The sequence below is a fragment of the Anomaloglossus baeobatrachus genome, chromosome 7 (genome assembly GCF_048569485.1).
Source record: "Anomaloglossus baeobatrachus isolate aAnoBae1 chromosome 7, aAnoBae1.hap1, whole genome shotgun sequence".
Lineage (NCBI taxonomy): Eukaryota > Metazoa > Chordata > Amphibia > Anura > Aromobatidae > Anomaloglossus > Anomaloglossus baeobatrachus.
The window spans coordinates 88806548-88832848 of record NC_134359.1 but is presented as its reverse complement, the minus strand read 5'-3'; the positions used below and the strand labels follow the sequence as shown (position 1 = coordinate 88832848).

The window sequence follows — 26301 nt, the reverse complement described above, 5'->3', positions numbered from 1 at the left end:
TTACGAGATGAATTATGGCCCACTAATTAGGAAAATTATAGCACAACTAAAGGGTTGGAAGGGTCTGCCTCTACCACTACTGGCAAGGTGCCACCTGATAAAAATGATGAGCTTTCCTAGACTGTTGTACCCATTCCAGACGATCCCGATATTGCTAAAACTGAGGGACGTAAATAGGCTCAACTCAGCGTATGCGGATTTTATATGGCGGGGAAGGAAACCTAGAATAAAGTTACGAACATTGATGAAGTCAACGGAGGAAGGAGGTCTTAGTTTCCCGGATGTTCGGGGTTATAACCTGGTGTGTATAATGAGACATGTGTTTGATTGGTTGAGAGGAACAAGCAGGCACTCAGACTATGGCATGGAAGCCAAGTATGCATCACCGTGGGATTTGGCGTCCATTTTACACTCCCCATTGTCCAGGGCGGATGGGCATATAAGGAACTCAATCTTATTCCGAGACACTATGCTAACATGGAAACTGGTAAGAAAGAAATTGGGACTGTCATGGAAAGTATCTAAGTACTTAAATCCCTGGGCATCTCCGAACTTTCCCATGGGACGGGAAAATAAGCTATTTACTAGATGGAAAGAGAAGGGCGTCGAGAGAATGAAGGATGTCATGAATGTGGAGGAGAGAAGGTGGCTGACAGGACGGGAAGTGCTTGACAAGTATGAACTTAATAGCTCACATATCATCCAGTATGAACAACTGAAGCATGGAGTATTTGTAGATTTGGGGGAGCTTGGAAAGGAATTGAATAAGAGTTTGATTGATGAGCTTATGGAAAGTGATGTAGCAAGTGTAAATGTTTCCAAAATTTACCGAACATTTCGGGGAATGCTTATATCTGGGGAGGATAGCCGTACTCTAACAGCGTGGGGGAAACAATTGAAAGGGCAGGAAGTTGTAGGGGATATATTGAAGGGATGGGTACAGATGCGGAAACATGTTACCAATGAGAGATGGAGAGACACCCAATTTAGAATTTTACACAGGGCTATTATGGGCTTCAACATTCCGGGAAGAGATATGCGGTGTCCTAAATGTCAAAGAGAAAAAACAGATATGCTACATGGACTATGGGAGTGTAAGGAAATTCACAGGTTCTGGAATCAAGTTAGATTATTTGTCCAGGCAACATGGGGAATTTCTGGAAATCTAGAGCTAATGGTGTGGATTTTCCATTCCTTTGAGGGAGGAGTAAGAGGGGGATCGGACATGCCGGGAAAGAAGAAATATACAATAGTACATGACATAGCCATGATAGCCAAACGGTCCATATTAAAGCATTGGATACAAAGGGAGGGACCATCCATAAAAGAGGTCATCGGGGAATTACATAATTTATTGAGGCTGGAGAAAGTGGAAGCGGAAACGGACAAAGACAGGTTGACACCCAAGTTCTTTGGGAAATGGAGAAATTTCATTGAAAGTCAATTTACTCAGGGAGAAATAAATAATCTGATGACACCTTTTATACAATCGGAATGGTACCTTCTGAATGATATCCAGGACAAACTGGGTAAATTGAAAATCACGGAGGTGTGGGTTCCGGAGGAAAGGGAGACGAGACGCTAAGGTAGCCACAAGACGTGCCAGAAAATTTGGAAGCATTCGGGGTTGGCTTAGGGGCTTAATGACTCTAATTGACTTGTATCGCGTCTGTTATTTCTTAGTACTTTTGCCTTGGTTTAATAGAGACCATATCAATCAGATAATCAGTTTAAAATATCAAGTTGGGGCATTGCACCCTATTATGTCACATATTGTCAGACAAATGTTTTTCCTTGCGTAACCTTGAATATCTTGTTATGTTTATAAAAAATTGGAAAATTAATAAAAAGTTTTGGAAAAAAAAAAAAAAGTGTAATACTTTGTGTGGCCTCCGGAGGCAGAAGCTATACACCCAATTGTCTGGGTCTCCCAATGGAGCGACAAAGAAATAATCAGTTCCCACTGATTAACTGCAGCGGTCCCATGGCAAAAGAATCAGCACTCACAGATGTGCTGCACCAGTCCTGTGGCAAAACAATCAGTGCCCACTGATGGGCTGTAGTGGTCCCATGTCCCTCCGATGATAATACCCATTTTCATCAGACGGCTATCAAAAGCTGCTGATATGTTGAAGCGCTCACGACACATAACCGATAACACCTGAACGGCGCAATACAAGAGCTGAAGATAATTTTTTTATTTTACACTGCGGATTACAGTATTTAATAAGAGGTTGTCCAAGTAGTAAACAGCCCCTTAAGGCCATGTGCGCACGCAGCGGATTTACCACGGATTTGCTGCAGAAAATATGTCTAACATTGCTGCAGTCATTCCCAAGCAAAACCTATGGGTTTTAAAAAATGCTCTGCGCACACTGCGTTTTTTTTTTTTATGCTTGCGGATTTACCCGTGGATTTTCTGCTGCGGAATTAATGAGCATGTCACTTCTTTTCCGCAGGTACCTGCGGTTTTTGCCATAGATAATTGTAAAAATCCTATGGGACCAACTTGCGGAAAATCCGCGGCAAATCTGCAGCAAACCCCGGTAAAACAGCATGCAGATTTCGTTGCGGTTTTGGTGCGTTTTTTTACCGCAGGTGCGGGATTCTTTCAGAGGGTCTGGATTTTCCTTAAGGCCTCTGTCACACATACGTGAAAATCACGCACGTGCCGCGAGACACGCATTTTCCCTGCGTGCTGCGTTTGGTAAGTACATGTCTCCGGTCCGTGCGACCCACATGTGTACTACGTGTGCTATCCGCGATAACACAAGGAGAACCGGTAATTTACATACTCAAGTGGTAGATGCTGCTGTCCAGGGTACTGATCTTCGGCTCCAGCCCCGCCCACTCCCCGCTGATGCTGCTTCCGGCCGAGCGGAGGGGCGGAGATTAGCGCCCGTGACATCACGCCCACCTCTCCTTAACACGCTCATAATGAGCGGCGGTCGCCAGCAACTGTTTGCAGCGGAAGATTCTGCAGGGCTTATGGAGGGGAGTATGTGTTTTTTTTATTTTTTCTCCGGCGCGTGTCACACGGGACCGCATCCACACTACATCCGTGTGGTACGGGTGCGGGCCGTGTGACACCCGTGATGACGGAGAAAAACGGACATGTCGGTGTGAGAAACACAAGGACACACGTAAGTACGGAACGGACACACGTTCCGTTCCAAAATACTTACGTGTGTCCAAACCATTAGGAATACATAGTTCCACGTGTGTACGTGTCTCCGGTATGTGAGAAAAATGCCAAACACGTACCGGAGGCACAAATGTGTGACAGAGGCCTAAGAAAAAGTCACTTTCTAGTGCGCACATGGCCTTAAGCTGGAGTCACCTTGTAAGATCCAATTTATGTATCCAGTATATAACATACGACGAGCCGTATTGTAAAGTGTTTATTTCTTGATAGATACAGTCACGTGTTACATTTTATCATCTACATTGCTCCGTTCTCTTCTTTGTTTGTATAAAACACATCAGATGCCTGAATTTAATATAAATTACTGAAATGCCTAAAAATGAAATAATGAAAATTATTGTAAATTAAATACAGCACACATCAATGAGCTCAGAACTGAGAAAAGAGAATTCTAAAAAGATAAAAACGGAAGTTAATCAGTTAATTGATCTAACAATACGCTGCGGGCAGTAGGCAGGTCATGTCTTTATACTGCGGCTGGCCCGGGTGTGTTATCTGCCATCGTTCAGCCATGCCGGCTCGTGTGAACTCCGGCCAAGGGGTTCTCTGCGTGAAGATGGGTGAAACGACCAAGGGTCCATATTGGGAATATATTTCGATATGAAGTGTAGCTGATCGCACAGCTCTTGCTAAACACACCTGATATATTCTCCTGCAAAGCAAAGATATATTATTACAGGTTTCTGCTGGCACAGCGGAGTTCTAAAGTAATGGGTTGAATTAGAGCATGTTGAACCCCTTAATGACCAAAACAGAAAGGGCCTTAACGGGAATCTGTCACCAGCTTTTTGCTACCCCATCTGAAAACTGCATGATATTGGGGCAGAGATCCTGATTCCAGCGATGTATCACTTATACTGATTGCTGCAGTTTTAATAAAATCACTGTTTTCTCTGTTGAAGATCTACCAGCTCTCTGAATGCTGAGCTCTATATAACCCCGCCCACACCACTGATTGGCAGATTTCTGAGTACACTGCATAGGCAGAAATCTGGTGAGGACAGGATTATACCGAACTAATTTTAGAGGATTACTTGGTAGGAGATTTACTAGTCCTATTAGTGTTAATCTCCTGCTGATAAAACAGGGATTATAGCTAAACTACAGGAAACATTAGGATCTCTGTTTCTAGATTATGCTGCTCTCAATTTAGGTGCTAAAAACCTGCTGACAGATTCCCTTTAAAATCTGCCCAACTTTATTTGTCTTTGTCTCTCCGATTTTTAGCAGCCGTACCTTTTTTTTTTTTTTTTTTTACCTACATGTCTCCATGAAGCTTTGTTTTCTACACAACAAACTGTATTTTCTAGCACTACTTTGTGGGTACATAACTGGTTGAATGTACAGAAGATATATAACAAAGTATGTGTGTATTAATATCATGAATCGTTACAGGGGGTTGTCTACACTAAAGGGTGCTTTACACGCTGCGATATCGCTAACGATATATCGTCAGGGTCACGGTGTTTGTGACGCACATCCGGCGTCGTTAGAGACATCGCAGCGTGTAACATGTACGAGAGACCTTAAACAATCGCAAAATAGACAAAAATCGTTGGTTTTGGAGAGGTCGTCCAAACACCAAAAATCATTGTCTCGTACGTAGCGATGTTGTTCGTCGTTCCTGCGGCAGCACACATCGCTACATGTGACACCGCAGGAGCGACGAACATCTCCTTACCTGCCTCCACCGGCTATGCGGAAGGAAGGAGGTGGGTGGGATGTTACGTCCCGCTCATCTCCGCCCCTTCGCTTCTATTGGCCGGCCGCTTAGTGACGCCGCAATGACGTCGCTATGACGCCGAACGCACCTCCCCCTTGAAGGAGGGATTGTTCGGCGGTCACAGCGACGTCGCTGAACAGGTATGTGCGTGTGACGATGCCGTAGCGATAATGTTCGCTACGGCAGTGATCACCAAATGTAGCACGTACGACGGGGGAGGGTGCTATCGCTAGCGATGTCGCAGCGTGTAAAGCACCCTTTAGGGGTAATTTTTCTTATATTTTACCTAAATGCATGCATTTGTGTCTAAAAAAATGTTTGCAATTACAAATGTTGCCCCATTACCTTTCCATAGCTTCTGTGTTGCACAGTCTATTGCAGGCTGCAGAGTGAGTAATCGGTCAGCGAGCTCCTTCTAAGGTCTTTCTTAGGGCTTATGCAGATATCCATGAAAATCGGTCTCATCACAGACTGCTATACACAAACTATGGTTTTCCGGACCTGAGCTTGATAGCCTCATAGGCCAATATTGGGAGACCCCCAGTCAGTTTGTGCATCACAGTTCGTTATTGGACCAAATTTCACAGACATCTGGATTAGCCTTTATCCTTATTTTGTCTCTGCTAGTTTATTGCACAGAGCACTTCAAAGCTGAATGTGAAATAAAACAAAAAAAGTCAAATGGAAAAGTCAAATGATGCAAAATGTTTAAAGGGAACCTGTCAGGTGTAATATACGCCCAGGACCACAAGCAGTTCTGGGTATATATTCCTAATCCCTGCCTAACTGTTCATGTATCTAATAGAACAGATAAAGAGAGCTTTAGAAAAAGTATTTCTAAAGATCCTTTATGATATGCTGAGGCCTGGGACTAGTCATGAGGGCATTATTTCCCCTGACTAGTCTGCCCTTTTAGCATGCCCCTGTGGGTGTGCTAACATGCTATTCAGTGACCATTGCCCAGCATCATCATCAGCGGTGACGCGCTGTCACCGCCTCAAACGCTGGATTTAGGGTCACTGCGCATGATCAGAAGTCCCGGCACTTCTGGTTATGCACACTAGACCTCTCTGAAACAAGGACGCATACACCCGGCTTCATAGTGTGCATGACCAGAAGTAGCGGAATTTATGAACATGCGCACTGAGCCTAAATCCGGCGTCTGACAACGGTGACAATGGACACATGTACACGCGTCCATGCCGATGGGCATTGAATAGCATGTTAGCACGCCCCTGTAGGCGCGCTAACATGCTAAGAGAGCAGCTAGTCGGGGGAAGTAATGCAGCTGTGATTAGTCGCTGGTCTCATTAGCATATCATAAAGGATCTTTAGAAAGACTTAATCTAAAGATCTCTTTATCTATGCTAGTGTATACAGGGACGGTTAGGCAGGGATTAGCAATATACACACAGAACTGCTCGTGGTACTAGGTGCATATTACACCTGACGGGTTTCCTTTAATGTAATCTAATTGCAAAAATAATTTTTAATCACAAATACAGACACTAAAGTAATCGAGAAAAAAAAATGTCCTCAAAAGCGGATGATACTTACAGCGCATTATAGAAATGTTGTTCTTTTGTACATGTGTAACTCCAAATACATGTAAGGCCATGTGCACACGTTGTGTATTTGGTGCGGTTTTACCTCAGTATTTGTAAGCTAAAACCTGGGGTGGGTGATAATATATCACACTGGGGCATTTCCTTTGAAAACTTTAAAGAAAGCCTTAGAAAGAAAGCCGCTTTAGCATGTTTGATATGCATTTCCAGTGTTGCTATTTTCTGCTGTACCTGAGGCCAGTCTCCATTTTTCAGCTGCTTCTCCAGTAGCAGTTTTACTCCTCTCTCCAAAATGGCAACATTGGGAAACCTGCAAAAGACCTGCTAGTTCAACAACAACGCTTACACCACACATCTGCAATCCCACCATCCACTGCAGCACATAAAAACCATGCCACAGTCACACATCTGTGTGTGGACATTGATCCATGGACTGTCCACAGGTCTTCTGATCTTGACTCATAGGCATATATCAGCCTGACAAGTTCGGGTCAGGAGATTCGAGGACAGACCACGCTTGGACTGTGACGGACAGACGTGTGAATGTGGCATTAAAGGGTTATTCCCATCTCCAAGATCCTATCCCAATATGTAGTAGGACAAATAATAATAATATTAGCAAATACCGCCAATTAGAAATGTAGTATAGTTCTCCTGATGTAGCCATGTCTCTTACCTCATGTGCAGGGCATTGCAGCTTAAGTATCCATGGTTATGACCAGGAACAACTAACTGTAACTATATGAATGGACGTAACCATTGATACCTGAGCTGCAATTCTCTGCAGATGAAGTAAGAGACATGGCTATATCAGGAGAACTATACTACATTTCTAATTTGAAGTATTTGCTATTATTATTATACCCACTACATATTGGGATGGGATCTTAAATGTGGGAAGACCCCTTTAATCTACTTAATGAAATTACATTAGGATCATGATCTCACATAGTAAACAACGGACTGTCCTCTACATGACTCCCATTCTCTACATTGCGGTCACATAAATTGGCACCATATTTCCAGTAACATGCACTGTTAACCTTGTAAACTCTCCAATGCAAAAAACAAACAAAAAAACCCTACACTGGTCATCATAAAATCTTGAAAGAAATTATTATATTTCCAAAAACATACTTAGAACAAAGACAAATGGTACATCATCTGACATGTTTTGGATTACAAACGATCCTTAGAAATAATCTGTCACCAGGTTTTTGCCACCTTATCTGAGAGCAGCATAATGTAGGGGCACAGATCCTGATTCATAGTTTCATAGTGTTTAAGGCCTCTGCCACACTTACGTGACAAAATGTAACGTTTTTGTCACGTACGTGTTACAGGGGTGGCTTGTTCCCCGTGTGCCGTGTTTATGGCACGTACGTGTTCTCCGTGTGTTATACGTAATAACACACGGAGAACGGAAAGCCCCGCCTTACCTTTTTCCTCCGGCGCTGTCTGTGGTGCTGAATGACAGTGTCCGGCACAGGCCACGCCCCGCTGACGCTGCTTCCGGCCCCCAGTGAAGAAGAAGCGTTGTTCAAATTCACTGGGGAACGGATGCAGGGGACAGCCGCGGCAGAGACTGCAGGGATGGTGGAGGTGAGTTTGTGTTTTTTTTATTTTTTATTTTTAACCCGACACGTGTGTTTCTCCGGCGCGTGTCACACGGACCCGCATCCACACTACATCCGTGTGGTACGGGTGCCGGCCGTGTAACACCCGTGCTGCCGGAGAAACACTGACATGTCAGCGTATGGAACTCACGGACACACGTAAGTACGGAACGGACGCACGTTCCATTACAAAATACTTACGTGTGTCCAAAACATTAGGATTACCTAGGCCCACGTGTGTACGTGTCTCCGGTACGTGTAAAAAAAGGCAAACAAAGTGTGACGGAGGCCTAAGATTGAAGTCCATTAAGTCTACTTAAGTCCATTGAGTTCAACCCACGCCCTAACCTAAAATGTTGATCCAGTGTAAAGGGTGCTTTACACGCTGAGACATCGCTAGCGATAGCACCCGCCCCCGTCGTTCGTGCGACATTGGGTGATCGCTGCCGTAGCGAACATTATCGCTACGGCAGCGTCACACGCATATACCTTTTCAGCGACGTCGCTGTGACCGTCGAACAATCCCTCCTTCAAGGGGGAGGTGCGTTCGGCGTCATAGCGACATCACACGGCAGACGTCCAATAGCAGAGGAGGGGCGGAGATGAGCGGCCGGAACATCCCGCCCACCTCCTTCCTTCCTCATTGCCGGTGAACACAGGTAAGGAGATGTTCGTCGTTCCTGCGGTGTCACACACAGCGATGTGTGAAGCCGCAGGAACGACGAACAACCAGCAGCATGCACCACCAACGATATTATGAAAAGGAGCGACGTGTCAACTATCAACGATTTTTGATGTTTTTGCGATCGTTGACCACACGGCAGCCGTCCAATAGCAGAGGAGGGGCGGAGATGAGCGGCCGGAACATCCCGCCCACCTCCTTCCTTCCTCATTGCCGGTGAACACAGGTAAGGAGATGTTCGTCGTTCCTGTGGTGTCACACACAGCGATGTGTGACGCCGCAGGAACGACGAACAACCAGCGGCATGCACCACCAACGATATTATAAAAAGGAGCGACGTGTCAACTATCAACGATTTTTGATGTTTTTGCGATCGTTGATCGTCGCTTCTAGGTGTCACACGCTGCGATGTCGCTAACGGCGCCGGATGTGCGTCACTAATGACGTGACCCCAACGATATATCGTTAGCGATGTTGCAGCGTGTAAAGGAACCTTAAGGTAAAACACCCCATGGGGCAGAGGGTAAGCACAACATGAGGGTAAATAATGTCTTCCTGACTCCACATACGGCAATCAGACTAGTTCCCTGGATCAGCGCCCCATCACAGAATCTAGTGCACATAACCAGTAATTTTATGTTTTTCAAGAAAGGCATCCAGGCCTCTCAATGAACAGAGAGCAGCCAATCAGTGAGGTGGGTGGGGCTATACAGAGCTCAACATTAAAAAAACTGCTAGATCTGCAGAAAATAAAACAGTGATTTTATTAAATTGGAAGCACGCAGCTCGGCAAGTTATACATCAACGGAATCAGGCCCTCAATCCATACATTATGCTGCTCATAGATGGGGTAATAAAACCTAGTGACCAATTCCCTTTAAAAGTAGGATATTCGCCAAGCCCATATTCGTAGCACATTTTTTGGTCTAGCTTTTAACCATTGGACTGTGCACATTTGTAAGTGTAAAGTATCAGATTATCCATAATTTTATATGCTGTAACGTACCTGACCGCCATCAAACCCAGCAATGCCCAGCAGGTGTTGTGTATTTGGGAGCTGGCACTCTGAACATATCTTCTCTCTTCACATGATTCAAAATCTTCGCCCCAGCCTCCATCTTCCATTTGGCGAGACAGAAGAAAATCGCAGGCACGGGTGATCTCCGGGCAGCTAATAGAGAAAGGTGAATCTGTAGAAATCTATTTATTTCACCAGTGCTACATTCCGTACCCTAAGCTTTTAATAATAATAATAATAATAATAATAATAATAATACTTTTTATTTCTATAGTGCCAACATATTCTGCAGCGCTTTACAATTCATTTATTTAGTTCTAGGCAGTGAATGTTTGTAACTGAAATCCCTGTTAAAATTAACAGAACCGAAGAAAGTTTCTCCATCTTCATCAGGACTATAGAAAAAGTCAGAGTCAACTTCTTATACCCAAATTGTAGTTTTTGTAGTTAAAAATACCAAAAAAATGACAGTAGAGAAAAAAAAGTTAATCAGTTGGACTAATAATTTTCATCCTTACAGCATGACGGAACATTTACAATGACTGCACATAAGTAAACAACCAAAATATCAGACACTGTTTGTACGTATATGTCTGCTTTATATATGACTTCTAGATGACACTCACCCATCTGAGTACTTATATCCCATGCAAGCAAAGGCCTCCAGTCCAAACCATATGCCATATGTAAAGCACACACCCCAGGACCTGGACGACACAGAGAAATATGAGAATATATCATTCAACTAAGAAAAAAGAAGGGAATTTTGTTTACTTACCGTAAATTCCTTTTCTTCTAGCTCTAATTGGGAGACCCAGACAATTGGGTGTATAGGCTATGCCTCCGGAGGCCGCACAAAGTATTACACTCAAAAGTGTTAAGCCCCTCCCCTTCTGCCTATACACCCCCCGTGCTCCCACGGGCTCCTCAGTTTTGGTGCAAAAGCAAGAAGGAGGAAAAAGAATTATAAACTGGTTTAAAGTAACTTCAATCCGAAGGAATATCGGAGAACTGAAACCATTCAACATGAACAACATGTGTACACAAAAAAACAGGGGCGGGTGCTGGGTCTCCCAATTAGAGCTAGAAGAAAAGGAATTTACGGTAAGTAAACAAAATTCCCTTCTTCTTTGTCGCTCTATTGGGAGACCCAGACAATTGGGACGTCCAAAAGCAGTCCCTGGGTGGGTAAAATAATACCTCGTAAGAGAGCCGTAAAACGGCCCTTTCCTACAGGTGGGCAACCGCCGCCTGAAGGACTCGTCTACCTAGGCTGGCATCCGCCGAAGCATGGGTATGCACCTGATAGTGTTTCGTGAAAGTGTGCAGGCTCGACCAGGTAGCCGCCTGACACACCTGCTGAGCCGCAGCCTGGTGCCTCAAAGCCCAGGACGCGCCCACGGCTCTGGTAGAATGGGCCCTCAGCCCTGATGGAACCGGAAGCCCAGCCGAACGGTAAGCTTCGATAATTGGCTCCTTGATCCACCGAGCCAGGGTTGATTTGGAAACCTGTGACCCTTTACGCTGGCCAGCGACAAGGACAAAGAGTGCATCCGAGCGGCGCAGGGGCGCCGTACGAGAAAAGTAGAGTCTGAGTGCTCTCACCAAATCTAACAAGTGCAAATCCTTTTCACATTGGTGAACTGGATGAGGATAAAAAGAAGGTAAAGAGATATCCTGATTGAGATGAAAGGAGGATACCCCCTTAGGGAGAAAATCCGGAACCGGACGTAGAACCACCTTGTCCTGGTGAAACACCAGGAAAGGGGCTTTGCACGACAAAGCTGCTAGCTCAGACACTCGCCGAAGAGAAGTGACTGCTACTAGAAAAAACCATTTTCTGCGAAAGTTGTGAGAGGGAAATATCTCTCATTGGCTTGAATGGTGGTTTCTGAAGAACCATCAGAATCCCGTTTAGATCCCAGGGTTCTAACGGCCGCTTGTAAGGTGGAACGATGTGACAAACCCCCTGCAGGAACGTGCGTACCTGTGGAAGCCTGGCTAGGCGCTTCTGGAAAAACACAGAGAGCGCTGAGACTTGTCCCTTAAGGGAGCCGAGCGACAAACTCTTTTCCAGTCCAGATTGAAAGAAGGACAGAAAAGTGGGCAAGGCAAAAGGCCAGGGAGAAAAAACCCTGAGCAGAGCACCACGACAGGAAAATTTTCCACGTCCTGTGGTAGATCTTGGCGGACGTTGGTTTCCTAGCCTGTCTCATAGTGGCAATGACGTCTTGAGATAACCCTGAAGACGCTAGGGTCCAGGACTCAATGGCCACACAGTCAGGTTGAGGGCCGCAGAATTCAGATGGAAAAAACGGCCCTCGAGATAGCAAGTCTGTTTGGTCTGGTAGTGTCCACGGTCGGCCGACCGTGAGATGCCACAGATCCGGGTACCACGACCACCTTGGCCAGTCTGGAGCGACGAGGATGGCGCGGCGGCAGTCGGTCCTGATCTTGCGTAACACTCTGGGCAACAGTGCCAGCGGAGGAAACACATAAGGGAGCTGAAACTGCGACCAATCCTGAACTAAGGCGTCTGCCGCCAGAGCTCTGGGATCTTGAGACCGTGCCATGAACATTGGTACCTTGTTGTTGTGCCGGGACGCCATGAGGTCGACGTCCGGCACCCCCCAGCAGCAACAGATCTCCTGAAACACGTCCGGGTGAAGGGACCATTCCCCTGCGTCCATGCCCTGGCAACTGAAATAATCTGCTTCCCAGTTTTCCACGCCTGGGATGTGAACTGCGGATATGGTGGATGCCGTGGCTTCCACCCACATCAAAATCCGCCGGACTTCCTGGAAGGCTTGCCGGCTGCGTGTGTCGCCTTGGTGGTTGAAGTATGCCACCGCTGTGGAATTGTCCGACTGAATTCGGATCTGCTTGCCCTCCAGCCACTGCTGGAACGCTTTCTGGGCAAGATACACTGCCCGTATGTCCAGAACGTTGATCTGAAGCGAGGACTCTTGCTGGGTCCACGTACCCTGAGCCCTGTGGTGGAGAAAAACCGCTCCCCACCCTGACAGACTCGCGTCTGTCGTGACCACTTCCCAGGATGGGGGTAGGAAGGATATCCCCTTCGATAATGAAGCGGGAAGAAGCCACCCCGAAGGGAAGCTTTGGTCGCCTGAGAGAGGGAGACGGTCCTGTCGAGGGACGTCGGCTTCCTGTCCCATTTGCGTAGGATGTCCCATTGAAGGGGACGCAGGAGAAACTGCGCGAAAGGGACTGCCTCCATTGCTGCCACCATCTTCCCCAGGAAGTGCATGAGGCGCCTCAAGGGGTGTGACTGGCCTTGAAGGAGAGATTGTACCCCTTTCTGTAGTGACTACTGCTTGATCAGCGGAAGCTTCACTATCGCTGAGAGGGTATGAAACTCCATGCCAAGATATGTCAGCGATTGGGCCGGTGCCAGATTTGACTTTTTAAAATTGATGATCCACCCGACACCCTGGAGAGACTCCAGGGTAGCGTCGAGGCTGTGTTGGCATGCCTCTTGAGAGGGTGCCTTGATCAGTATCCAAGTACGGAATCACCGAGTGATCCTGAGAGTGGAGGACCGCTACTACAGTAGCCATAACCTCTGGAGCAATCGGTACGTGGAGATAAGTATCTTTGATATCGATCGATGCAAGGAAATCTCTTTGGGACATTGAGGTGATGACGGAGCGGGAGGATTCCATCCTGAACCGTCTGGTTTTTACATGTTTGTTGAGCAGTTTCAGGTCCAGGACCGGGCGGAAAGACCCGTCCTCTTTTGGGACCACAAACAAGTTGGAGTAAAAACCGTGGCTCAGGTGCTGAAGAGGAACCGGGATCACCACTCCTTCTGCCTTCAGAGTGCGCAGCGCCTGCAGAAGAGCCTCGGCTCGCTAGTGAGGCGGGGATGACCTGAAGAATCGAGTCGGGGGACGAGAGGTGAACTCTATCTTGTAACCGTGAGACAGAATGTCTCTCACCCAGCGGTCTTTTATTTGTGGCAGCCAGGTGTCGCAAAAGCGGGAAAGCCTGCCACCAACCGAGGATGCTACTAGAGGAGGTCGAAAGTCATGAGGAAGCCGCTTTGTTAGCGGCGCCTCCGGTGGCCTATTAAGGACGTGACTTAGACCGCCATGCATCAGAGTTCCTTTGTTCTTTCTGAGACCTTTTGGACGAGGAGAATTGGGACCTGCCCACGCCCTGAAAGGACCGAGACCTCGACTGCCCTCTCCTCCGTTGGGGTATGTCCTGTTTGGACTGGGGTAAGGATGTATCCTTTCCCTTGGATTGTTTGATGATTTCATCCAGACGCTCGCCAAACAGCCTGTCGCCAGAAATTGGCAAATTGGTTAAGCGCTTTTTGGAAACAGAATCTGCCTTCCATTCCCGTAGCCACAAGGCCCTGCGGAGTACCACCGAATTGGCGGCCGCGACCGCCGTACGGCTCGCAGAGTCCAGGACAGCAATAATAGCGTAAGACGCAATTGCCGAGGTCTGGGTGGTAATGGATGCCACTTGTGGCGCGGCCGTGCATGTGGCTGCTTCAATTTTTGCTTGACCTGCTGAGATAGCTTGTAGCGCCCATACAGCTGCGAATGCTGGGGCAAAAGAAGCTCCGATAGCTTCATGGATGGATTTCAACCAGAGCTCCATCTGCCTGTCAGTGGCATCCTTGAACGAGGCCCCCTCGTCCACTGCAAGTATGGATCTAGCCGCCAGTCTGGAGATTGGAGGATCCACTTTGGGACACTGAGTCCAACCTTTAACCACGTCAGGGGGAAAAGGATAACGTGTATCCTTAAGGCGCTTCGAAAAAACGCTTATCTGGACAAGCATGATGATTCTGGACTGCCTCTCTGAAATCAGAGTGGTCTAGAAACATACTCGGTGTAAGAGAAGCTGACTCCTCCGCCGGAGGAGCTGAGGGAGAAATATCCAGCATTTGATCGATGGACGCAATAAGAACGTTCAGTATGGCGTCCCCGTCTGGAGTATTAAGATTGAGAGCGCCCTCAGGATCAGAATCCTGATCAGCTGTCTCCACAGTATCAACCAGAGATTCCCCTCGCTGAGACCCTGAACAATATGATGTCGAGGGAAATTCTAAGCGAGCCCGCTTAGTCGGTCTGGGGCTGGGGTCTAAGTCAGAACCCTCAGCCTGGGATGTATGAGATACCCCTTGGTGGTCCAACTGAGGGGGGCCAGGGAACAATGATTCAACAGAGTCCCTTTGCTGAGATACCGGCCTGGACTGCAAGGCTTCTAGTATCTTAGCCATAGTCTCAGAGAGTTTTGCAAACTCCGTCCCCGTCACTAGGACAGTGTCAACAGGTGGCTCCCCCTGGGCCCCTCTTAGCAGAGGCCCTGGCTGAAAAAGTGTCACAGGGGCCGAACATTGCACACAATGAGGGTCAATGGAACTTGCCGGCAGCTGGGTCGTACAAGCGACGCAGGCAGCATAATAAGCCTGTGTTTTTGGCACCCCTGCCTTTTGTGGGCGCCATGCTATTGTTTTCCCTGAGTAACACACTAGGGTATATAGCCAGAATGAACTGTGCTCATACAGTGTAAAATATATACTAAAAACAAATAATGTATCAGTACACTACAGCACCATGAGGCTAGCACCACAGGTGCTGCTTACCATCCGCCTAAAGCGGTTATGAGGCCACCAGAGACCGTGTCTGGGTCTCTCAGGGTTTGTCCCTCTCTGCAGCGTCGTAGGAGCTGACAGGAAATGGCTGCGGCGTCCTGACGAGAGGAGGGAGCCGTGGGCGTAGCCGAGGTGCTCACACTGTGCACAGTGAGGGGAGTGGAGTATGGAAATCATACTCCAGCCCTCAGTGCTGCTCTTCCGTGCAGCGTCCCGCCCTTCCCCTGCCTGTCAGGGCTGAGGGCGGGAGAAAGGGAAACTAGGCCGCAAGCCAAGCCGGGGACTCGAGTATAAGCGTGGCCGCCGTAAAAGCGCGGCTAACGCCGAAGTCCCCGGCGAACTACAAGTCCCAGCCGCGCCGCAGTTTCCCATGGCAGCGGCGGTTAGCGCGGTAGTCCCTACATATAAACACACTCAGCGACGCTGAGTGTGTAATGGCACAGTTTAAACCGGTCCCCTGGTGCACTAGCACACCCAGCAAAGCTGAGGTGTTGCCGTGCGCGGTCCCCACAGGGATACAGAGTACCTTCACGTAGCAGGGCCATGTCCCTGAACGGTACCCGGCTCCTTCCAGCAGGCTCCATAGGAGTTGTGGATGAAGCACGGTCTCAGTGCCTGGAGACCGATAGGATCCCACTTCACCCAGAGCCCTGAGGGGGATGGGGAAGGAAAGCAGCATGTGGGCTCCAGCCTCCGTACCCGCAATGGATACCTCAACCTTAACAACACCCGACAAGAGTGGGGTGAGAAGGGAGCATGCTGGGGGCCCTATATGGGCCCACTTTTCTTCCAACCGACATAGTCAGCAGCTGCTGCTGACTAATCTGTGGAGCTGTGCTGTGCGTGTCTGACCTCCTTCGCACAAAGCAAAAAACTGAGGAGCCCGTGGGAGCACGGGGGGTGTATAGGCAGAAGGGGAGGGTCTTAACACTTTTGAGTGTAATACTTTGTGCGGCCTCCGGAGGCATAGCCTATAAACCCAATTGTCTGGGTCTCCCAATAGAGCGACAAAGAAAAGGGAATTTTGTTTACTTACCGTAAATTCCTTTTCTTCTAGCTCCTATTGGGAGACCCAGACAATTGGGTGTATAGCTTCTGCCTCCAGAGGCCACACAAAGTATTACACTTTTAAAAAAGTGTAACCCCTCCCCTCTGCCTATACACCCTCCCGTGGACCACGGACTCCTCAGTTTTGGTGCAAAAGCAGGAAGGAGAAAACTTATAAATTTGTCTAGGTAAATTCAATCCGAAGGATGTTCGGAGAACTGAAGACCATGAACCATAAGAACAATTCAACATGAACAACATGTGTACACAAAAGAACAACTAGCCCAAAGGGCACAGGGGCGGGTGCTGGGTCTCCCAATAGGAGCTAGAAGAAAAGGAATTTACGGTAAGTAAACAAAATTCCCTTTTTCTTTGTCGCTCCATAGGGAGACCCAGACAATTGGGACGTCCAAAAGCAGTCCCTGGGTGGGTAAAAGAATACCTCAATAAAAAGAGCCGAAAACGGCCCCCTCTTACAGGTGGGTAACCGCCGCCTGGAGGACTCGCCTACCTAGACTGGCGTCTGCCGAAGCATAGGTATGCACTTGATAGTGCTTCGTGAAAGTATGCAGGCTAGACCACGTAGCTGCCTGACACACCTGCTGAGCTGTCGCCCGGTGCCGCAATGCCCAGGACGCACCTACGGCTCTGGTAGAATGGGCTTTCAGCCCTGAAGGGAGCGGAAGCCCAGAAGTACGGTAGGCTTCGAGAATCGGTTCCTTGATCCACCGAGCCAAGGTTGACTTAGAAGCCTGAGAGCCCTTACGCTGGCCAGCGACAAGAACAAAGAGCGCGTCTGAACGGCGCAGGGGCGCCGTGCGAGACACGTAGAACCGGAGTGCTCTCACTAGATCCAAAGAGTGCAAATCCTTTTCACACTGGTGAATTGGATTAGGGCAAAAGGAAGGCAAGGAGATATCCTGATTTAGATGAAAAGGGGATACCACCTTAGGGAGAAATTCCGGGACAGGACGCAGAACCACCTTATCCTGGTGGAAAACCAGGAAGGGAGCTTTGCATGACAGCGCTGCAAGCTCAGACACTCTCCGAAGTGATGTGACTGCCACCAGGAAGGCCACCTTCTGCGAAAGACGGGAGAGAGAGACATCCCGCAGCGGCTCAAAAGGCGGCTTTTGAAGAGCCGTCAGGACCCTGTTAAGATCCCAAGGTTCCAACGGACGTTTGTAAGGTGGGACCATGTGGCAAACCCCCTGCAGGAACGTGCGGACCTGCGGAAGCCTGGCTAGACGCTTTTGAAAAAACACGGAGAGCGCCGATACTTGGCCCTTGAGAGAGCCGAGGGACAAACCCTTGTCCATTCCAGATTGTAGGAATGAAAGGAATGTGGGTAAGGCAAACGGCCATGGAGGAAAGCCGTTATCAGAGCACCAGGATAAGAAGATTTGCCAAGACCTGTAATAGATCTTGGCGGACGTTGGCTTCCTGGCTTGTCTCATGGTGGCAATAACATCCTGAGACAACCCTGAAGACGCTAGGAGCCAGGACTCAATGACCACACAGTCAGGTTGAGGGCCACAGAATTCAGATGGAAAAACGGACCTTGTGACAGCAAGTCTGGGCGGTCTGGAAGTGCCCACGGTTGACCCACCGTGAGATGCCACAGATCTGGATACCACGACCGCCTCGGCCAGTCTGGAGCGACGAGAATGGCACGACGGCAGTCGGACCTGATCTTGCGTAGTACCCTGGGTAGCATCGCCAGAGGGGGAAACACATAAGGCAGTCGAAACTGCGACCAATCCTGTACTAAAGCGTCCGCTGCCAGAGCTCTGTGATCCTGAGACCGTGCCATGAAGGCCGGGACCTTGTTGTTGTGTCGTGACGCCATGAGATCGACGTCCGGCGTTCCCCAGCGGCGACAGATCTCTCGAAACACGTCTGGGTGAAGAGACCATTCCCCCGCGTCCATGCCTTGACGACTGAGAAAATCTGCTTCCCAGTTTTCTACGCCCGGGATGTGAACTGCGGAGATGGTGGAGCCTGTGACTTCCACCCATTGCAGAATCCGCCGGACTTCCTGGAAGGCTTGACGACTGCGAGTGCCGCCTTGGTGGTTGATGTAGGCGACGGCAGTGGCGTTGTCCAACTGGATTCGGATCTGTCTGCCCTCCAGCCACCGATGGAAAGCCAATAGGGCTAGATATACTGCCCTTATCTCCAGGATATTGATCTGAAGGAACGATTCTATTGGAGTCCAGGTTCCTTGAGCCCTGTGGTGGAGAAAAACCGCTCCCCAACCTGACAAACTCGCGTCCGTGGTGACCACGGCCCAGGTTGGAGGTAGGAAGGATTTTCCCCGAGACAGAGATGTGGGTAGGAGCCACCACTGAAGTGATGTTTTGGTTGCAAGGGAAAGCGAGACATTCTTGTCGAGGGAAGCCGAACTCTTGTCCCATTTGCGAAGAATGTCCCATTGGAGTGGCCGTAGATGGAATTGCGCGAACGGCACTGCCTCCATAGCTGCAACCATCTTCCCCAGGAAGTGCATGAGGCGCCTTAAGGGGTGTGACTGACTCCGAAGAAGTGATTGCACCCCCGCCTGCAGAGAAAGCTGTTTGTCCCGCGGTAGCTTGACTAACGCTGGCTGGGTCAGAAACTCCATCCAGAGGTAAGTCAGTGATTGGGTCGGCGTCAACTTGGATTTCGGGAAATTGATGATCCACCCGAATCGCTGGAGAGTCGCCAGAGTGACGGTAAGACTTTGTTGACATGCCACCCGAGAAGGGGCCCTGACTAGGAGATTGTCCAAGTAGGGGATCACCGAGTGGCCCTGAGAGTGCAGGACCGCCACGACGGATGCCATGACTTTGGTGAAAACCCGTGGGGCTGTCGCCAGGCCGAAGGGCAATGCGACGAACTGGAGGTGTTCGTCTCCGATAGCGAAACGCAGGAAACGTTGATATTCGGGTGCGATCGGCACATGGAGATAAGCATCCTTGATGTCGATCGATGCTAGGAAGTCTCCTTGTGACATCGAGGCGATGACCGAACGGAGAGATTCCATCCAAAACCGTCTGGTTCTCACATGTCTGTTGAGCAGTTTGAGGTCCAGAACGGGACGGAATGACCCGTCCTTTTTTGGCACCACGAACAAGTTGGAGTAAAATCCGCGACCACGTTCCTGAATGGGAACGTGAATCACAACTCCTTCGTTCTTTAGAGCGTCCACTGCCTGAAAAAGTGCGTCGGCCTGTGCGGGGGGTGGGGAAGTTCTGAAGAAACGAGCCGTAGGTCGAGAGCTGAACTCTATCCTGTAACCATGAGACAGAATGTCTCTCACCCATCGGTCTTGAACGTGTGGCCACCAGACGTCGCCAAAGCGGGAGAGCCTGCCACCGACCGAGGATGTGGCTAGGTGAGGCCGAGAGTCATGAGGAGGCCGTCTTGGAGGCAGTGCCTCCTGCGGCCTTTTGGGGGCGTGACTTGGACCGCCACGCATAGGAGTTCCTCCGGCCTTTCTCCGGCCGGTTGGACGAAGAGGATTGGGGCTTGGCGGAGGGGCGAAAGGACCGAAACCTCGATTGGATTTTTCTCTGCTGAGGTCTCTTAGGTTTGGACTGGGGTAAGGAGGAGTCCTTACCCGAGGATTCCTTAATAATCTCATCCAACCGTTCGCCAAATAAACGGTCGCCAGAAAAAGGCAAACCAGTTAAGAATCTTTTGGAAGCAGAGTCTGCTTTCCATTCGCGCAGCCACATGGCCCTGCGGACTGCCACGGAGTTAGCGGATGCTACAGCCGTACGGCTAGTGGAGTCCAGGACGGCGTTCATGGCGTAGGACGAAAATGCTGATGCCTGAGAGGTCAAGGAAGAGACATGCGGAGCAGAATTCCGCGTGACAGCATTAATCTCAGTCAGACAAGCCGAGATTGCTTGGAGAGCCCACACGGCCGCAAAGGCCGGGGCGAAAGACGCGCCCGTAGCCTCATAAATAGACTTCACCAAGAACTCTATCTGTCTGTCAGTGGCATCCTTCAGGGATGAGCCATCGGCAACAGACACAACGGACCTAGCAGCCAATCTAGAGACTGGAGGATCCACCTTGGGAGAGTGTGCCCAGCCCTTTACGACTTCAGGTGGAAATGGATAACGCGTGTCAGTGTGCCGTTTAGCAAAGCGCTTGTCCGGGACCGCTCTGGGCTTCTGGACAGCGTCCCTGAAGTTAGAGTGATCAAAAAACGTATTGCGCGTACGTTTGGGGAAACGAAATTGGTGTTTCTCCTGCTAAGAAGCCGACTCCTCTACAGGAGGAGGCGGGGGAGAGAGATCCAACACCTGGTTGATGGACAAGATAAGATCATTTACTAAGGCGTCCCCCTCAGGGGTATCAAGGTTAAGGGCGAAGTCAGGGTCAGAGCCCTGAGCTCCCACGTCCGCCTCGTCCTCCTGAGAGTCCTCAAGCTGGGATCCAGACCCTCCCTGTATAGTCCCCGCATGGGGACACAGAGTACCTTCAAGTTGCAGGGCCCGGTCCCTGGGGGTGAAGAGGCTCCGGTCTGGCAGGTTCCACCAGGGGCTGCGGATGGAGCACGGTCCCAGCAAATGGATGACCGCTTAGGATCCCACTTCTCCCAGAGCCGCATAAGGGATGGTGAAGGAGACGGCATGTGGCTCCAGCCTCCGTACCCGCAATGGGTACCTCAACCTTAACAGCACCGCCGACATAGTGGGGTGAGAAGGGAGCATGCCGGGGACCCTATGGGGGTCCTCTTTTCTTCCATCCGACATAACTATGTATGAGAATGCATGAGTGGATGTGTGCCTCCTTCCACACAAAGCATAAAAACTGAGGAGCCCGTGGTCCACGGGAGGGTGTATAGGCAGAGGGGAGGGGTTACACTTTTTTAAAAGTGTAATACTTTGTGTGGCCTCCGGAGGCAGAAGCTATACACCCAATTGTCTGGGTCTCCCAATGGAGCGACAAAGAAATGTAATTAGCTGTTAGCATTGTCACTGATACAACTCGCCATTAAGAGACATTAGGTAGAATAAAATATGTTGGCTTCACTCCGGTGAAGGCACCACGCAGGAAAGAATTTGGAGTGCAGCATTTTCCCATGACTGCCTTTTTGTCTGCCGAAAAAAACAGTTCCTATCAAGAGGCCCAGGGGATCATCAGAGAACACAGGCTTGAACTTTTACATCTGTGTATCCAGTTGTCACTAGTAAAGGTAGAAGCCCTATTGAGCTGTCCCCTCTCTGTGCTCCCTCATGTCCTCAGTCCAGGATCACCCCTCCCCTTCGAATTCCCAAAATATTTTTGCTTGCAATTGCTCTGCAGAATGACTTAGGCTATGTGCGCACAGTGCGTTTTTCGCGGCGTTTTTGCTCGTTTTTCGGGTGCGTTTTTGGCCTCAAAACTGCAGGACTTTGCTTCCCCAGCAAAGTCTATGAGTTTTCATTTTTGCTGTCCGCACACAACTGTTTTTTTTACCTGCGTTTTTGAGTTAAAAAAAAAAAATGGACATGTCAGTTCTTTCCTGCGTTTTTCTGCGTTTTCCCCCCATGCAATGCATTGGAAAAACGCAGCAAAACGCACAGATCAAAAACGCAGCAAAACGCACCAAATCGCGGCAAAAACGCATGCGTTTTTTGATGCGTTTTTTTGACGCAGGTGCGTTTTTGTGCGTTTTTAGCGGCCAAAAACGCACAAAAACGCAGCGTCAAAAAGACGCAGTGTGCGAACCTAGCCTTAAATGTGGTTTTCCAGGCCTACTGGTATCTGTACCTCAACCTTAGCCCAACTTACAATTATCTGACCCTACTCAGTAGTTAAGTCTCCCTGAATGGGTAGTTTGGCTTGAGAATGTACTCCAGACTCAAGCCAGACAAGGAGCAAGACTCTGAAGATCTTGATGACCCAAAGTAAAGCCCATGCGTACCCATTTCTGCAGCTTTTGAGAATGAAATGCTCTTGGCTCCCTGTAGTCATTCTAATAAAAGGGGCCAAGGTCTCCTTACACAGCTCCTTTACAGCATGTAATAGACCCATTGTAGACAGAGACTATCTTTATCTGGCCTAAACTCAATGTTAAGGATGAGTCCGCCTCTCCCTCCAGGAAGAGGTTTCCTTCTGTCATGCAGACAGCTACATGTGTATTTCTATTCTTAGTAATTTCACTGACCAGTTCTTCAAGAAAAGGGACGATCCCAAGGCACACCCTCGGTCAAAGGCTCCAAGGAGTGTTTCCCTCTTTGGATGAGTAGGTTCCTCAGTCCTTCCATTCCTCCTATCCAAGTAGATTCTAATAGTATGCCATCCGCCTTCTCACTTCCCAGGATCCTTTCTGGCTTTATGGAATGGTAGACTCTTCAGGGTCTCTTATCCACTTTCCCATCCCAGTCTTATCAGTTTTTCCATTGGTGGGTTTACAGTGGCGCTGCTCCAAAGCTAATCTTTCCAGCCCCTCCATTGGTAGGCGTTAATGTCCAAGACCTGTCTCTCGGGCTTGGGAACAATGTTCTACCAACATACTTTTGAGAACCCTAAGTACACAGTAGGTAAAGTAGTCTCACCTCCAGTTTGTTCTTCTGGAATTGTAATCTTTTTTCTAACTTTCCACCTCTAGCTTTTCCTCTTCAGAATCAACCGGTATTTTGCTCACACATCAGGCAGGTACAGTGCCTACAAGTAGTATTCAACTCCCTGCAGATTTAGCAGGTTTGATAAGATGCAAATAAGTTAGAGCCTGCAAACTTCAAACAAGAGCAGGATTTATTAACATATGCATAAATCTTACAAACCAACAAGTTATGTTGCTCAGTTAAATTTTAATAAATTTTCAACATAAAAGTGTGGGTCAATTATTATTCAACCCCTAGGTTTAATATTTTGTGGAATAACCCTTGTTTGCAATTACAGCTAATAATCGTCTTTTATAAGACCTGATAAGGCCGGCACAGGTCTCTGGAGTTATCTTGGCCCACTCCTCCATGCAGATCTTCTCCAAGTTATCTAGGTTCTTTGGGTGTCTCATGTGGACTTTAATCTTGAGCTCCTTCCACAAGTTTTCAATTGGGTTAAGGTCAGGAGACTGACTAGGCCACTGCAACACCTTGATTTTTTCCCTCTTGAACCAGGCCTTGGTTTTCTTGGCTGTGTGCTTTGGGTCGTTGTCTTGTTGGAAGATGAAATGACGACCCATCTTAAGATCCTTGATGGAGGAGCGGAGGTTCTTGGCCAAAATCTCCAGGTAGGCCGTGCTATCCATCTTCCCATGGATGCGGACCAGATGGGCAGGCCCCTTGGCTGAGAAACAGCCCCACAGCATGATGCTGCCACCACCATGCTTGACTGTAGGGATGGTATTCTTGGGGTCGTATGCAGTGCCATCCAGTCTCCAAACGTCACGTGTGTGGTTGGCACCAAAGATCTCGATCTTGGTCTCATCAGACCAGAGAACCTTGAACCAGTCTGTCTCAGAGTCCTCCAAGTGATCATGAGCAAACTGTAGACGAGCCTTGACATGACGCTTTGAAAGTAAAGGTACCTTACGGGCTCGTCTGGAACGGAGACCATTGCGGTGGAATACGTTACTTATGGTATTGACTGAAACCAATGTCCCCACTGCCATGAGATCTTCCCGGAGCTCCTTCCTTGTTGTCCTTGGGTTAGCCTTGACTCTTCGGACAAGCCTGGCCTCAGCACGGGTGGAAACTTTCAAAGGCTGTCCAGGCCGTGGAAGGCTAACAGTAGTTCCATAAGCCTTCCACTTCCGGCTGATGCTCCCAACAGTGGAGACAGGTAGGCCCAACTCCTTGGAAAGGGTTTTGTACCCCTTGCCAGCCTTGTGACCCTCCACGATCTTGTCTCTGATGGCCTTGGAATGCTCCTTTGTCTTTCCCATGTTGACCAAGTATGAGTGCTGTTCACAAGTTTGGGGAGGGTCTTAATTAGTCAGAAAAGGCTGGAAAAAGAGATAATTAATCCAAACATGTGAAGCTCATTGTTCTTTGTGCCTGAAATACTTCTTAATACTTTAGGGGAACCAAACAGAATTCTTGTGGTTTGAGGGGTTGAATAATAAATGACCCTCTGAATAAACTTTTCACAATTTAAAAAAAAATAAATAAAAAAATAAATAACATTCTTTTTTGCTGCAGTGCATTTCACACTTCCAGGCTGATCTACAGTCCAAATGTCACAATGCCAAGTTAATTCCGAATGTGTAAACCTGCTAAATCTGCAGGGGGTTGAATACTACTTGTAGGCACTGTAACTGGGAGCTTCTTTGACATGTCGGTAGCTGCCAGGGTTCTCCATTAGGTGGAGTCACTGGGTCCAATATTTCCCAGGTCACATCCCCAGAACAAACAACTGGGCTGCATATTGTCTCATCCAAGAAACTCAAATTTTTTTTCTCATCCATGAATTACTCTTATTATCAAACTGTATAGTATTGATCATGGCCCCAGCTTATCTACCTTAGAGACATTCAAAGTAGATGCTGTTCTCCATGCCTTTTATTCTTCAATGGGCCCATGTGGAGGGCATATCAATGATCTACAGTGCTCAGGACTGGCCTCTACACCTTTTTTCAGGGCTCTTAACGGTTCACTTATTGTAAAATCCCTTTCTTGTTGAATATATTCGGCCACACAAGTGCTACCCTATTCTTATTTCTTTACTCTGCATGCTTGTCTTCCCTGGGTTTAGATCATGCCAATTCTGGGTTTTCCCCCCCCTCTTACTGCCTTTGGCACAAAGCTAAGCTGCCTAGTGTTTGAGAAGGCATAGACCACCAACAGAGCAAACACGTTTTCATCCTAGGGTCATCCTCTTCGTATAAGAACATAAGAAATGCTTCCAGCTCACCGCTTTAGTCCATGTTTCTTAATTTGGAGCACGGATACGCTCTACGTGCTGAAGTGAAATAAATCTTGGTATCCGTCTACAAATGTTAAACATCTTTATTCTTTACAATCATGATAACATGACTGAGGATGCTTGACATCTGAAACGCGTAGTTTGGGCCATCAGGGAAATTGGCGTGTTCAGTTTGTTTCACACTGTAAAGAATAAAGAAGTTTAAGGCCCTGTGCGCACTTGCCGTTTTTTGACGCGCATTTCCTACGGATTTGCTGCATGTTTCGCTGCAGAAAATGTTCATAACATCTCTGCAGTGATTCACCAGCAAATCCTATGGGAAAAAAAAAATGCTGTGCGCATTATGCGGATTTTGACAGCTGCATGTTTTGCTGCGGGATTCCCGCAGCAAAAACAATTGCATGTCACTTCTTTTCCACAGGTAGCTGCGGGATTTCACTCCATTGACTGCAATGTAATCGTGAAATCCCGCAGAGAATAACGCAGGCAACAAATTCTGTGCGGTTCATTGCGTTTTTCTGCGTTATTCCCTGCAGTATTTCGCGTTTTTGGGACATAATGGTCATCACTGCCCTGCATATTGCAGGGAAGTGATGTCATTATGACAGGAAGAGGAAGCGGAGCAGAGTAAACACACACACACATCACACGCACACACAGATACAGACATATAGAATACACATAGAAATTAAATGTACATATAACAATAAAAAACAAACAAAAAAAAAAAAACGTGGGCTCCGCTGTATTTTTACCGTCCAGCCGAGGTAAACACACAGCGGCGGCCCGGTATTCTCAGGCTGGGGAGGGCGAGGGCCAGGGGTAATGCCCACTCCCTCCCGCAGCCCAGAATATCAGCCCGCAGCTGCCCAGGGACTGTCGCATCCATTATGCGACAGTCCCGGAGTGTCCCCGGCTCTTCCCGATTGCCATGATTCGGTGGCAATTCGGGGTAATAACGAGTTA

At 48.3% G+C, this 26301-nt stretch overlaps 2 protein-coding genes across 2 annotated transcripts in view; both read right to left on the bottom strand.

Annotated features, from left to right (window-relative positions):
- Positions 1–26301, bottom strand: part of PCNT (pericentrin) — a 432670-nt gene that overhangs the window by 382177 nt on the left and 24192 nt on the right. The gene's annotated exons all lie outside the window — the stretch shown is intronic.
- The window catches only part of LOC142245109 (lanosterol synthase-like), a 122586-nt gene continuing 99678 nt past the window's right edge, over positions 3394–26301 (bottom strand). Inside the window, exons 19-22 of the mRNA XM_075317441.1 lie at positions 10436–10516; positions 9798–9962; positions 6725–6803; positions 3394–3857 (exon numbers count right to left, since the gene is read on the bottom strand). Of these exons, the coding sequence (XP_075173556.1) occupies positions 3711–3857; positions 6725–6803; positions 9798–9962; positions 10436–10516 (472 nt within the window). The 3' untranslated portion in view covers positions 3394–3710. The remainder of the gene's footprint in view (positions 3858–6724; positions 6804–9797; positions 9963–10435; positions 10517–26301) is intronic.